Source organism: Haemaphysalis longicornis, unplaced genomic scaffold, assembly GCF_048455015.1.
Source record: "Haemaphysalis longicornis isolate Haplotype H1 unplaced genomic scaffold, Haemaphysalis longicornis Haplotype H1 scaffold_3, whole genome shotgun sequence".
NCBI lineage: Eukaryota > Metazoa > Arthropoda > Arachnida > Ixodida > Ixodidae > Haemaphysalis > Haemaphysalis longicornis.
Genome location: NW_027526335.1, coordinates 91,466,316 through 91,481,102, shown reverse-complemented (window position 1 = coordinate 91,481,102; position 14,787 = coordinate 91,466,316). Strand labels below are relative to the sequence as shown.

Here is a 14,787-nt window from a genome sequence, read left to right as displayed (position 1 = left end):
AGGCAACACAGTGCATTTTCTAGGTACAATAATTATGCGTAATTTTAAGAGAGTTAAAGGTTGGCATTTAAAATACAGCCTACGGTCTGATTCAGGTGGGAATTAAAATTAATGCATAAATAAAACTTAAGTTAATGACATTGTGTGCTCTGTACATTTCTAGGAGAACAGACTGCCTTTTCACCCGCAGTAAATGATCTCATGACGCCATGTCAAATATGCATGCACAGGATAATAATAATAAAAAAAACAAGAACAAAGCAACAAACGTTAACAAAGAATCATGAGCCTTATTTCGGAAAGCGGGGTAACCTGGCACAGCAGACGACAGACGATCTGAAACTAGTTGACTGGTACTGACAACGACGAACGGCGGGAATACTTCACTATCAATCGTAGTGAAGTATACTTTATTTTAATTCTACTTCTGCTACTTCACTCTTATGCAACTATTTGTGGCCATCATAAACTATCGACAAATGCGGTTTTCTGATAATCTGCAACCTTATTTGGCTCCTTCCTACTGTGCATCGCCATCGCGCGTTTCGCTTGCACATGTATCCCAGGAGGCGCCGCAATTCCAAGATCAGCTTGCACGCACAAATTAGCCGCCCTTTTCCCATAGAGGAAAACTGTTTTATTTATTTTCAAAACAAACAGGTAAGTGCCGTCGTTGTTCCCGGTGCCAAACAAAATAGAACACAAAATTTGACCTTCGCGTGAAGTTTGACCGCGAACGGAGCAGCGGTCCGCTAAGGAAGAATTTTTAGTGTTTTATTTATTGATGCAGCACCCTGTATATGGATCAATAGGCCTCTCTCCATCTCTCTATCTTGACGCTTCCGAGCCGCCCGGCACGGTCGCGGCTAGACACGGGACTTACGCGCTCAGGGCTGCGGCACCGTTCGCGTGCAGAAGCCGCAGATTACCTTTTGTTACATCACTTTCATAATTTTTGGCGTGGATACCTCGCTGTAGCATATGCGTGACAGATTTCGTTTCCAGCGCATCGCGCCGCGCGCAGAGTACTCACCGCGACTACGCGCCGCAAGGTCAGCGACCCGCACGCGCGTGGCTCAAAGGCACGGCTACGTTTTCCCCTACGCGTACTTACTAGCTACAAGCTTTGTAGTTTGTAAACAAGTTATGAATCTAAACAGCTGTTCGTAGTCAGCCGGCTGCGAAAAACGTTCTACTGACGAGGAGAATCGACCGCCGCAGTATCCTTGTCAGCGGAACGACGTCGCGTCCCATTCGCTGCTGCCGCCCGAAGACAACCTGCAGCTTATCTTTTTAATCATGCGTTTTCTTTTTTTGTTTAGTTTTTTTTGCAGCCAAATAATATTAAACTGCACCTTTCCGCAGCTGCGAATTCAAAGCGATGCCCTTGCAAGTCCGTGGGCGCGCTAAGCCTATTTTTGCCTCGGCGGACGTCCGTCAATATTAAAAATCATTTACGTCTTGATTTAATGCTGTGAATTTCTTCTGCCGGTGCGAACAAAAGCGTTTTTTTATCTGTCGACGCACTTCGTAACGGTAAAGACGAAAAGCGTTTTTTTAATCTGTCGACGCACTTCGTAACGGTAAAGACGAGCAGACGATTCATGCCTCACGGCCAATCAGGTGGCACATCGTAGTCACGTGGGCTAATTCACGCTGAAAGGCGCTCTTTTCAACAAGAGTCAGATGGTCATGATTGCGCGTGCGAAACGACAGCTACACGTCGCCGAAAAACTCGTTTTTTGTCGCCAAAATCCAGCCTATTTTAGTTACCGTCGGCGTTGAGTTCATAAGGCACAAATGCGCATTTCCTGGGCCAGAAACGTACCGATTGGAGGAAAACCAGTTTTGTTTACGAAATTCTACAATTCTTAAAAAAAAAATAAAATAAAAACGACACTTTTACAGTTTTTCGGCTCTGGGTCCCTCTAAACAGTGATAATCTCAGCTTCATAATTCTCCAAAAAATTTGTTGGAACACTCAAAATAATCCTTGTTTCGCTTACAACAAGTGAATAGCTGATATGAGATTTGACATGAGATTTTCTTTTCAAAATCCTTCAGTCATAGGTTACAAGGTGACTTTTCAAGGTCGAACACTTCCATGCGAATTTTAGAGCTCGAACTTGTTAATAGCCCACTAGTCAAGTCCCTGCACCATGCCTAACACTACTGAGCAAGATGACTTTAAGTTTGCTTTTCATTACACTAGTTAGCAATGAGTTGGCCAACAAAAGAAATACATGCTGGTCATGCAACAAAAGATGACCGCTGGCAAGACGCATACATAGCCTGTTTCCTCTTCCTTGCTGCCGAGTGGCTGCCTCCAAAGAGCTCACAAAAGCGCCGCTGCGCTTCCTGCTGTTCCTTGCTGGCGGCCGAGCTCAGTGATGCAGACAGAGCACGGGCCATCTGTACCTCTTCCTGGTACTTGCTGAAGGGGGCCCAGAGAGGAGGAGGAGGAGGAGGACAAGGAGCTACAGTGCTTTCTGATGATGATAGTTGGGTTTTATTGGCGCAAGGCCGACTATGGGCAAAGAGCGCCAAAGGAGAAGTTACTGAATTATGATGAGACCGTAAGTACTAAAACATGTGACTAAAAGTAAAGGTGATGCAAAACAAAAGACAATGGAGATGGCTGGTGTATAGGGCCAGGGTGATTACACATGATATGACAAGGGCTGCAGAAAGTTTACCTCAGCTAAAAACTTAAAAACACGTTGACTAGAAAACATTGGTTCGTCGGCTAAAAAGTATGATGGGTGCAAAGGAATGTGTCGTCTGTATAATTCAGGGAAATGTTTGTGTCGTGTTGTGTCAAGTGCCTTGCATGTGATTAGTATGTGGACTACGGATAGGCCCTTTCCACACCTGCTACACGTGGGTCCCGAAGTTCCAGTGAGCAGGTGGGAGTGCGTAACATGTGTGTGGCCTATCTGCAGCCTAGCCAGGGCGACTTCAGCGTATCTGTTGTGTGAGTCAGTTATGTAGCGTCCCAGTTGTGGTTTTATTACGTGTAGTTTGTTGTCTGTTTGTTGACTCCAGTGTAATTGCCATGTGTTACGAAGCTGTCGTCTGATGTGTGTCTTTAGGTCGGTGTAAGGTACTGTTGTTATGTCAACTGTGGTCATGAGAGCAGCAGCACCAGCCATTTGATCAGCAGTCTCATTGCCAGGGATCCCACAGTGACCTGGTACCCAGCATATAGTTATTTGAAGATTTGAGGCATATGCAGTCATTAGTACCTTGAAAAGAGCATTGATCACATAGTTTTTTGACGACCTTCCTGATGACAGTGCCTGCACAACGCTTAGAGAATCTGCGTAGACGATGGACTTTGGAATCTTATGTTCGAGGATGTGGTTTGAAACGAGTAAAATGCCATAGGCTTCTGCCGTGTAAATACTGCTATGAAAATTCATTGTCTTAGTTATGGTAAAATTTGGTCCGTGCGCTGCACAAGATACAGTAAAACCAGTTTTCGACGCGTCGCTATAGAATTCTGCGCACCTGTACTTGTCCTGCAGGAACAGGAAGTGCTGCAGAATTGCACTCCTTGGTGCCCTATTTTTTTCTACTAATGTGAATGATAGGTCGCATGATATAGGATGTAGATGCCATGGTGGAATTAAATTATGGATGGGTGTCTTGTTCGTGTCTGAAAGAGGGACCGTGAGTGCAGAAGCCTCCTCCCTAACTCTGAGAGAGAAAGGTAAGGAAATGGATGGCCTGTTTAAAAAGAGTTGCAAGTTTGATGTATTGTTCATGATGGGATTAAAAGGATGGTTGGTAAGGGACACAATCTTAGATGCATACAGCAGGTCAACATACTCCCGCTGATGCCCTAGACACCACTTGTCGCACTCGACATAAAGGCTTTCGACAGGGCTAGTGCGGAAAGCGCCGCATCAGAGGCGAAGGCCAAGATGCAGCACTGGGTCGAGCATTCTCAGTGCGGTCTTTGTCGCCGACCCATACACGACACTGCCGTAGTCGAGCCGAGACCCCACCAACGCTGTGTACAGGCGCAGCAGGAGTTGTACAGTGCTTTCTATACACCAGCAACCCGCACATTGCACCTCCTACGCCGTGAAAATAGTGGGCCACAGAATTTTTTTTTTTTTTTAAGCTGGTGTCGCATGTATAAAAGTCGACTCAATCACTCAATTAAACCAAGACACGTTTCTCGTGAGATAAACGCAGCACGTGATTATGCCCATCAGAGTTTACCATGAGCTTCCGGGTTAACGAGGACAGTAGAGGAGCTGCCAGAATTGCCAACATCAGTGGCGCAAGGCGGGATTATGAGCAATGAAAGGACATGGTCATGCCAAATCTCCATTCCCGCCTCCGCTCGCCACAAGGCAAGAAAAGCATTTAAGCATAGATGGCTAGCCATTTAAAAGCTACCACATTTACTAAATACTGAAAGCTTTCTTCGTTGCAATGAAGCAACGTGTCTGTGTCTTAGCATGTACGGCTACACTTAAAAAAGGCTGTTGCATATATTAACACTACAATCTTCCCCAGTTTAAGCGAGCAGAATAAGGTGTTTGTACCTTCACGTGCAGATGAAGTGCACAAGGTTCTGTACATAAGTCTTAAAGACACGAGCCTACCTTTTCGGCACTGATGCCACCGGTCGTGGTTTCTTTGCTGGCCGTTGTGCAGTTGACGCATCCATTGGCACATTCCGTCTGGCAGAGGTGTGTTAAAAAAAAAAGAAATAGACGCCCAAGTTCTAATATCCTTATGACTAAACTGCAAAGCACTCAGCCGGGACAGACAGCAGCAAGGCAGTGTAACAATGAGAGAACAGCAGCACGTGTGTCATGCATAAAAGCTTAACAGTCCAAAGTAAATACAGCAAAGAACAACAACAAAAAAAAAACATTGAGAAATATGAAAGCCATTATTAATAAGAAGAATGTATCAATCTGAGTGGGGAAAAACCAAACTGCAGCAAATGCCAAAATTACTGCAAGCGGCAGTGAAAAAAGTTGGTGTAAAGGAATAAGCTGCACCACAAAAGCGCAACAAAACTTCTGCTTTGCAACGATCACTGAGGAATCATAACAAATAACCTGTCCTAAAAAACAAAAAGAAATAAATTCACCTTCTTCGGACCACGGGCAAGCCAGCAGCCATTCTTTCTTGCACATAGCGTTGCTGTAGGCGGATCGCCTCTATCACCTGCTTGGGGGACATGCCCAGCTTTGTGCTGCATTGTTTGATGTGATTCTTGCATGCCTGCACATGGAGCCAAATAGAAAGTTTCAGGGGCCACGTCTTTGCCGAGACAGCAACAAGGAAGCAAATCTGAGCGTTACAGGCGGACTGTATGACCCAACACAGCAAAATATTTTTGCTCGGAGCAATACTTTCCACGCTTGCTTGGTGAGGAAGGCCTTTAAAAGAATTTAATTCCAAAGTTGTGATTCAACATTAATCGGCGCTTCTACCAAAGGAGCACGAATCAGTGAATGAGTGTGTGTGCAGTCAAAACTGATATTGTGTGAACTGCTCAATATGTGCAATTTTTCAGTTTGCATTCCAAGTATTTCTTCAAACAACACTGTGAAATGCATCAAAGCCTACAACAGAAGCTAGGGCCGCGACAGACAGCAGTAGACAATTTCAAGGTGCATCCAACTCCTGTGTCGAGGATAAAACCACAAGGCAACATTTGGCAAAAGATTGCCCACGGCTGTTCCTTCAGTAGTCAACAAAATTGTTTCATGAGGTTCAGTTGTTGCAGTTGCGCAGAATGTCGCACCATTACACTCTCCCCTGTATGCTGTTCCCGTGACGGATTAGTGTAAGGAATCCGTTAGCAGCTCTACTGACGTTACCAGCCCTTTTAGATGGTACACTAAACTGTAAGATCAGTGATGCTTTCAAAAGGGAACCTTCCAGATGATGAAAGTACGTTTAACAGCAATCTTTATTGATTATTTGTTCCTTCCCAGCTGCAGGTTCACGTACAAGCCCCTAACATGCTGACTATAGCAAAAAAAATAATAATAATAATAACAAGGCCAGAACTCAAGTACATAAGGGAATCAACAGGTGGCAAAATCATAAAGGAAAAGAATGAACAACTTCAAGCCAAGCAACTCCAGGCTACTGATAATGGCCTAGGTTTGTCAAAGAAACAGAAGGGGCACAACGATTCACTTCCCAAGTTTATCTGATGGTGGCTTAAAGCATTGGTGAGACCACGGTGTGAGCAAAGCAGGAGGAATAGCAAACACACAGAGGCAAGAAAATGGTACACATGGACATACAACGTACCAGCACGGTGCCTGGGACGTACCTCGGATGTTTTGAACGAGCGCTCACAGAGCGGGCAGTCTAAAAGCACAAATCCAGTGGCCCCATTTCGTGATGGGGTAGACACGACTGGCTCTTGCAACGGCTCCTCTGCTTCTCCGTCGAGGCACCTGCAGCGCCAAGCAAACAAACCTTCCGCCACAGTAACAACCACCCCCCCCATGCTCCTCTGAGACACAAATAGCTGCCTCAAGGTAGCACTCAGTCCTCTTGGAGAGAAAGGACACATCAACACAATCACAGGGTTCCCTAAGTAGTGCCTCACTTTATTATGTGACAGAGTGATTGGCACAGAAATATCCTAGCTTAAGAGAGCCACTGCACTGAACAGATTGTAAATCGCTGCCATTTGCAGTAAAATAACGTGACGGCAAATGAAGCTCAATGTGCATAGCACAAGATGCAAACAGTGGCACTTTGAATTTCCCAATGAGGACTATCTTCAGACACAACAGAGTATCGGGCACATCCACACAAATGCTCTACGCCAGAGCAAGGGTCCCACAGGAACCACACCCGGACAGAGTTACTCCACGGCACAGCAAAGTGGCATGCCAGTGCGGCGGGCTCTTTGCATCACTTACAAAAAAAAAAAAAAAAAAAAGCGCATTGCGCTTTTTAAAATTTTTTTGAAGCTATGAACCAACAAAGCATTCTATTCAGCTCTTTTCATTAGCACTGGCATGGTACCTGGGGTCCCAGCAACATGCGGGAAAACAACTGTGGTTGGTGATTTCTACAGTAACTTGATCACGTATGGCCTGTATTCAATAGCGAGGCGCGCATGCAGGCAACCATGTGAATGCGCCGTCACTGGTTACGTCGGGCTCCGCGAGATGGCGGTACTTGTCCGTGTCCGTGCTAAGCGCATGATATGGGTTCTACATTCCAAGCTCTAGCCCGCCGAAAGCAACGTAATGCCTCGATTCAAATGTGAGTGTGATAAATAACAACTCTGTTGGCACCACCGCTGATAATCGGGTTTAAACAGAACAGACGACGCACGCCGGTGTTATTTTTGTTCTTCGGCGTGCGGCCGCAGTGGCATAAGGCACGCCATGTTTGTGGCTCTTCGGCCATGTCCGTGGCCATTTCAGTGTTGCCAAGCGAAAAAATTGGCGGCTAAACTTTTCAATGAATACCGGCTATACCTTTGCTAGGGTGTTCATTTACAACAAAATCTCCCCTTCGTAAATGCCGCCGCTTGCTGCAAGGGCACTTAAACACCACCAAGCACAATAAACTGACTGCTTGTTTGCAAAACTGCTCTGGTGGTTGCACGCCTCTGTGAGGGGTGCAACAGCCACAGTCAAAGTACAACCTAATGTGGTGTGGCATTTAGCTTTAAATGGCTTACAGAGAAGCTGAATTTAATTGAAGGAGACTCGCAATAAGTTGAACTTGCATGAACACAGGGGTTCTACCTGGTCCTAAAGGAGTATGAAACGTTACAGTAGGTGTGAACTTTAGCCTTCAAAGTGAATAAAAAATGTGGCAATATTACAACAGCAAAATGCCAGTAGCAATGCTTGCTTTGCCTGACACAATAACTTCTTTAAGAAAACCTCACCGCCACTCCATAACCCACTGGAAACATAGAGTTCAAAATTTCCTATGTGTACTGGCCACTTTACCTTCACTATTTTTATACAAGCAACAAGTGACCATATCTGTGTGTCACTTAGTAAGTAGTTGCTCTTAGAAAGGGTACAAATTTGCTGCAACATCAAAAAAGTTTGAAGATAACAGCAGGCCTTGCACATGAGTTACTATTTTTTATGCACTGCATCCCTAGAATACAGTGAAAGCTCGTTAATGCGAAATTTGAACTATTGCCTCGGTCCCGGCACAGCCCTGTATATTTCAATGGGGGAAAACTCCCGATAATTTGAACGCGTTGGTATCCAGAACGGTTCATTCAAACTGGGATCCCCTGGTTTCCATCGCTCCTCGCAGAAGAAGTCGGCCCAGAAGTTGGCCCAAAAGTGAAAGTAATCTACCGATTACATTTACTTTTGATTGCCTCAACCCTGCCATGTAAATAAGCATGTTTTCGGGCATAAAGTGTCATTACAATGTAATTTCGACATTATGGCTCGCTGCTCACATGAATGCATGTCGGTGCCTGTTTTTGGTGTATAACTGACTGATCAATTCATTTCGTTCACTGTTCGAGCGTCACGAACATTATTTACGAAAACACCTGCCACAAAAGTGTAGGGGCGCCTAATTTGCGATAACGAGTCCTAAGGTGGCCTTTGTGTTCTGACCGCGCAGTGTGGCGCGATGCCCATTCATTCTAGCGCCCACCTGCCAATTGGAATTCCGCTTAATTCGAGCAATTTTATGGTCCCCTTCGAGTTCGAAATAATGAGCTTTTAGTGTACTCTGCCCTTGTACACTTTGTACTTGTTTGACATGCGAGATAATTTGCACAAAATTCTACTGTATTTTGATAACACTATTAAGCTTATAAATGTGATACAAATAACATGCCTCCTTGTATTATAGTTTATTGCAGGCAATAAAGTTGTAGATGCCATCTTTCATTGTCGCTTATGTTTTCACTGCTTGCCTCGTCTTATTTTATTTGATTTATATTTGCTTGCACAAAATATGTCATCATTTACATACCTTCGGTGTCTTACATTAATGCCCTTTCGGGCAAATCGTAAATATAAAAATACGTAGCATGTTCTCATAACCTCGGCTCATCTGGCCTCTCCAACGATGTGCCCTTTTCCCTATGTAATTCAAGTTTCACTGAAACTGTGCAATGGCTACGATGTACACCACAACGAATGGCTGCTGACTGGTTTATGCCACCTAGGGTTCTTTGTTATGCCCTCAAATCTCACGCACGCGTGCGTTTTCGCTTTTTGTTACCATCAGAAATGCAGCCGCTATGACCAGAAATATAACCCATGGCATTCCAAGCAAAAAACTTCCTCAAAGCCTAGAACTAGTAAGCCCTGGATGAACAGCAGTCTCAAGGCTTCGATTAATCGCAGGCACCGCGTGTATCGAAAGTACCACAAGTCACCACAACCCGAGCTATATGAAACGTTAAAAGCACTAAACAAGAGTGTGGCTAAACAAATGTGCTTTCAGAACAGAACGATTCCAGATGTTATAGATGATCTCAACTTCAGCGTAGACTTAAAGGGTAAAGCTGAGAAATTCAATTTTTATTTTCAGTCTGCTTTCACCCAATCAGTTTGCCTACCCAGTGGCCCTCAGTTAGTCACAAAATATTCTGAAATGATGGAAATATGTTTTACTGAACGTGGAGCCTTAGCTCTTCTACAAAAAATTAGGGTAAACGCGGCACCCGGTTTTGATGCTATTCCTAATTATGTTTAAAAAAACTGTGCAGTCTCACTCGCGCCATTTCTAGTCCTGCTCTTCGAAAAATGTGCAGCTTTCGTTTACGGTTGCACCTCTGTGTACGGGTGCACTGTGTACGGTTAAACTTCTAGTAGGCGTTGACATTTCCTTCGCAGAAACTTGCTCCCCTTTGAGTGATTCCTCAAAACTGGTGAAAACAGACTGCGTATAAATTATAGGTTCTCTTTTGTTTGAAGTCATATCAAGTTTAATAAAACTGCAATGGCGCCGCTAACAAAAAACCTCGACTTCACTGATATTTCTAGATATGCGAGTTCGAGTTAACAAGGGATTACTGTTCTTGTTGTCTTACTATATTGCGCTAATTTTTGTGGTAACAAATGAGTCGCAACGTCACCCAGCCACCCGTCACAATTAGGCGACCAGCTGATTCTTCTTTACAAGAAAATATCTCATAGGCACACTCAGCACAACGCCAATGCAGTACTTACTGACGCCGCTCTCGATAGATTTTGTTTGGCCTTCGCCTGGTACAAACCCTCGACCGTAGCGCCGTTACTAGATGATTGCGGAGAATCAACAGCTCCGCGAATGGGTGTAAACTTATCTGGGCATAACCAGCAGCCGTACACTCATCGCAAGTTTTACACATCGGTGCATACCAAGCTGCCTGCGTACAAAGCGAACCCACTCGCCGACGCCGATAACGCGCGCGCGTCGCTTCACTTTGGCGCGTCAGGTACGGTTAAGAAGAAACATCCCCCTCGCGAGGGGCACGAATAAATGCAGAGCATTTCCGGGGGCGCACGACGTTAAGTAGTTTGCGTTACGTTAATGTTGTTGCACTTGTGGCAACTGCTGACGAGAGAGCGCGGTGATGAGTGCATTTCAGCCTCTCCGACACCCGCCTTTATCACGCCACGCGCGCGCGATGCCGACGTCACGATCACGCCACAGATGCTGTTGATCCCGCGACGCGCGCGCCCCCACCTGTTGGGCGCGAACCGACCGCGGAGAGAGCGCGATGCGAGCGGAGAGTAGGCGAGGAGGAGTGGGGCTGACGAGAGAGCGCGGCGATGAGTGCGTTCCAGCCTCGCCGACACCCGCCTTTATCACGCCACGATCGCGCCGAGAGGGCGCACCTGCGAGCGATGCGGACTACTACGGACGCCTAGAACGGGTGACATCGTGAGTTAAAGAAATGCTCTGCATTTAAAATCAATGGCGCTTGGCTGTTTACCTGACGATTGCAAAACTGCCAACGCTGCCCCTATCTTCAAAGCTGGAGACAAAATGCGAACAAAACATTACAGACTGATCTCGCTAACTTGCGTAATATGTAAATCGATGGAACACATTATCTATTCCAATTTGATCTCCCATCTTCAAGATAATAACTTTTTCTGCCCAACGCAACACGGTTTCAGAAAAGGGTTGTCCTGTGACACTCAATTACTTGAATTTAGTCATGATCGACAATGGATGCCAACTATACTGTGTATTTTTAGATTATCAAAAAGCCTTTGATTTTGTATCACACAATTTGTTATTACTTAAACTGTCTGCTCTAAATATCCCTCCCTCTTTGCTGAAGTGGCTTGAAGCGTATCTTGTTGCTAGAAAACAGCAGGTTGTTCTATAGGGAGTGAATTCATCTGAAGTCGATGTGTTATCAGGGGTCCCCCAGGGATCTGTTCTGGGGACCCTGCTTTTTTTTATTTTTATAAATGACATAAGCCAACAAGTATCCAGTCGCATGAGCATGTATGCAGATGACTGCTGCATATATCGTGACGTCACGCCTGCTCAAGATTCTGCTCAACTGATTGATTGTGGGGTTTAACGCGCTGACGCAACGCAGGCGATGAGGCGCGCCGTAGTGGAGGGCTCCGGATTAATTTTGACCACCTGGGGATCGTTATCGTGCGCCGAAATCTCGTACGCACGGGCGTTTTTGCTTTTCGCCTCCATCAGAAAAGCAACCGCCGTGGCCGGGAATCGAACCCGCGACCTTGTGCTCAGCAGCGCAACGCCTTAGCCACTGAGCCACCGCGGCGGGTGATTCTGCTCAACTATAAAGTGATCTAAATGCTGTGTTATCATGGTGCACCACATGGAACATGACACTCAACTTTTCAAAATGTAATATTGTTCGCTTCAAAACAAAAGGAACATTCTACATACAAATTACTTCCTGGGAGGCAATCGTTTGGGAGTTGTATCGAAATATAAGTACCTAGACGTTTTTTTTACGAGCAACCTTTCCTGGAACGACCACATTGAATACGTCGGTGCCAAAGCGAGCCATGTGTTGAACTTCCTAAGACGTAACTTTGAACAGGCCCCACCTAAACCAAAGGAAACGCTCTATTTTCCTAATGTTTGTTCAATTTTAGAGTACGGTTGTGTAGCTTGGGATCCAGAAACTAAAATATGTACTAATGCGCTAAAAAGGGTACAGAAACGAGCACCGTGATTTGTATCTGGTAACTACGATTTCACTAACCGCTCTTAGCGTTTGCAAACATTTAGGTTTGCCTCTCCTACAGGACAGATGCAAACTCTTAAGATTAAATCTATTTCATAATATTTATATTGGTGCCACTGGTTTAAATAGAGACAAGTACATTAAAGATCCGACTTATGTATCCTCTCGCCTCGATCACTCCAACAAAGTTCACAAATACCGATGTTGTATAAATACCTACAAAAACTCATTCTGCCCGAAAACCACACACGAATGGAACAACCTACCAGAATATATTGTCTCCACCCCACCACCCTCATTTCAAAATGCTCTATTACAATTTTTGTTGAAATAAAAGATGCCAATTTTCGTTTGCATTTGTGTTTTATTTTGCCTTGATTGCCTCGTGTACGCAAGAATGTGTACACACTGTACAAGCTGAGCATGCTCACTTGTTTTGTTATCGGTATTCATACCTTGTATCAAGTTTTATGTCTCTTCCACCCAACTGTAATGCCCAAATTTGGGCACTGTAGGTACTCGAATGAATGAATAAATAAATAAATAAATAAACAAACAAACAAACAAACAAATAAACAAATAAATAAATCACAGGGTCATCGCACTCTTCTTCGTGATGCTGCAAAAGATATGTTTGCCTGCCGATTTGCTGCAGGCTGTAATTAGTGCCATTGAATCCTTGCTGAAGCCGTGCTTACGTGATCACGTATATGACACCCTTGCATTGGTTATTTGTATCACAAAACCTTTGGAACCAACTTACAAATTATAGGTCTGCCGGTTGCTTGTAACTAATCGGTACTTTTTGATGTTGCAATTTTGTTAAATAGTGCACTCAAGTGTTTTTAGTCCCTCGTTATAGCCACGGCCATTCTTCTGTACCAAACAACGTCTTTCTTCTCTTTTTGCATATTGGGGGCATTTAATCTTTCGCCTTAAAAAACAGAGCAGCGACAACTTCCCCACCTGTTAACGTGAGCCAGCCTTCGCGCCTCGTCGAGTGCCGTGATGTCCTTGCGGCACACCACGCAGACACACGCATCCGTGCTCGGGGCCCTGGGGGCCTTGCTGAAGCGCTGGAGGCACTTCTGCACGTGGGCCTCCATGGCGCCACTGGCCACGGCGTCCCCACATGCGGGGCACACGGGGGCCTCGGGCCGCTGGCCCACCGCGCATCGGTCCATGATGCACGCCGCTCACCGCTCACTCCCTCACAGTGTCCGGCTGAGCTCTGGAGAACAACTCTAGGGTTGCCACAGACTTCTGCCTCCGGTGCACACCTCGTCGCACATAGCATTGCAGGCGCGCACATCAGGCCTGCCCACCACGCACATAGAAGGGGCCTAGGGTCATGGCTTCTAGCTTGCGCAACCCCCAGCAAAACATAAAAGGAACCCCTAACTCGTGAAAAGGCCTACAACACTCGCAAAGCTTTAGCTTGTCAAAAAAAAAAAGGCTCCGTAAAAAATGCCTGTGCCATAAAGAGGGCTGGGCCCGACCTAGATACCCTGTGGGGGAGGTGGGGGAACTCTGCTGCACTAGAGCGCCGGGGCTAGAGGGAACAAAAGAAAATGATAGCGAACAAAGGATTGCTACTGCTACGGCGTGCTGATTAAAGATTTCTACCTCATCTCGATCACTAAATTGCTACGAGTTAGAGTGGGGTGCCTTGCACTGCAGCTACACATTTTTTTCATTTTTAATCTTGAAGAGCGGCACTTTCTGCGCTGCCTTGGAGAAAATCGTTTCTTTGTCCGTGCAAGGCTTGTGGAATGGCTCCACAAATGCCCGAGGCACTGCCAGGCTGCAAAGGACAAGAGATGGATGTTAGAAATCTGAACATTCATATTGGCAGTAAAATAAAAGAAACTGAGAACAAAGCTTCGTTTATACATGCACCCTTTCTTCCTAACACATTTAACAAACTGTACGAGAAAAAGTAACATTACTTTGGGGTTGGGTTTCTACATGATTAGTTTTCAGCTGACAAAGCCGGTTTCTCGCGCATGCTGCCAGTTGCTGTTTTAACACTGAAAATGGCAGGTATTTGAAAGCTTTAACAAGAAATGACCTCTAGCCACTTGCAAAGTGATTTCAGCAGGCATCTGTGCAAGGCTTGCCCGAGTGAAAAGGTGAGCTAGACAGTCCAGAAAGAGTTCTTTGCTACCCCTAGCTGGTTTCAAAGGGCCCCTTGTTAAGACAGCATGCTGTTCACAGTGCCACACAAGCAGGTAGCTTTCTGTATGCAAAACGTTGCAGGCAATGACTGCACTTTGAGAGTTGCTACGGACACCCCAGTTGGTCAGCCGCACTGCATGCTAGAGGAAGAGTGAAATGTATGCAACACAACTGCATTGTGGAAATTTACCCTTAGTTTTTCTTTGTCAGTGCCTTGCTTATCCCTAAAAACGCAGTCCACTGGTGTTGTTTCAACCTAGCGTTACAAGTAACGCGTTCTCTGCACCGAGAAAACTGACTTTACTGTAATTGCGGGTTTTTTGGCACTTTCCTGGAGTTTCCACGTTTATTGTGTGCAGCCTTATATCCACCTCAAAAACTAACACGCCAGTTAACAGCTGTGCAACTATGATGGGTTTTTGATGCAGCCAAAGCAATAA

General features: G+C 45.4%; 1 protein-coding gene across 4 annotated transcripts in view; it reads right to left on the bottom strand.

The window, feature by feature from the left end:
• Mus312 (mutagen-sensitive 312) overlaps positions 1 to 14,787 on the bottom strand; it is a 36,164-nt gene that overhangs the window by 19,479 nt on the left and 1,898 nt on the right. For 3 of the 4 annotated variants that reach the window (XM_077703788.1, XM_077703789.1, XM_077703787.1), the window contains exons 2-6: positions 13,136 to 13,973; positions 6,317 to 6,443; positions 5,117 to 5,250; positions 4,620 to 4,697; positions 2,288 to 2,434 (exon numbers count right to left, since the gene is read on the bottom strand). In XM_077703788.1, coding sequence (XP_077559914.1) covers positions 2,288 to 2,434; positions 4,620 to 4,697; positions 5,117 to 5,250; positions 6,317 to 6,443; positions 13,136 to 13,353 — 704 coding nt within the window. In that variant the 5' untranslated portion in view covers positions 13,354 to 13,973. The remainder of the gene's footprint in view (positions 1 to 2,287; positions 2,435 to 4,619; positions 4,698 to 5,116; positions 5,251 to 6,316; positions 6,444 to 13,135; positions 13,974 to 14,787) is intronic. The other variant, XM_077703791.1, reaches the window with a different exon arrangement.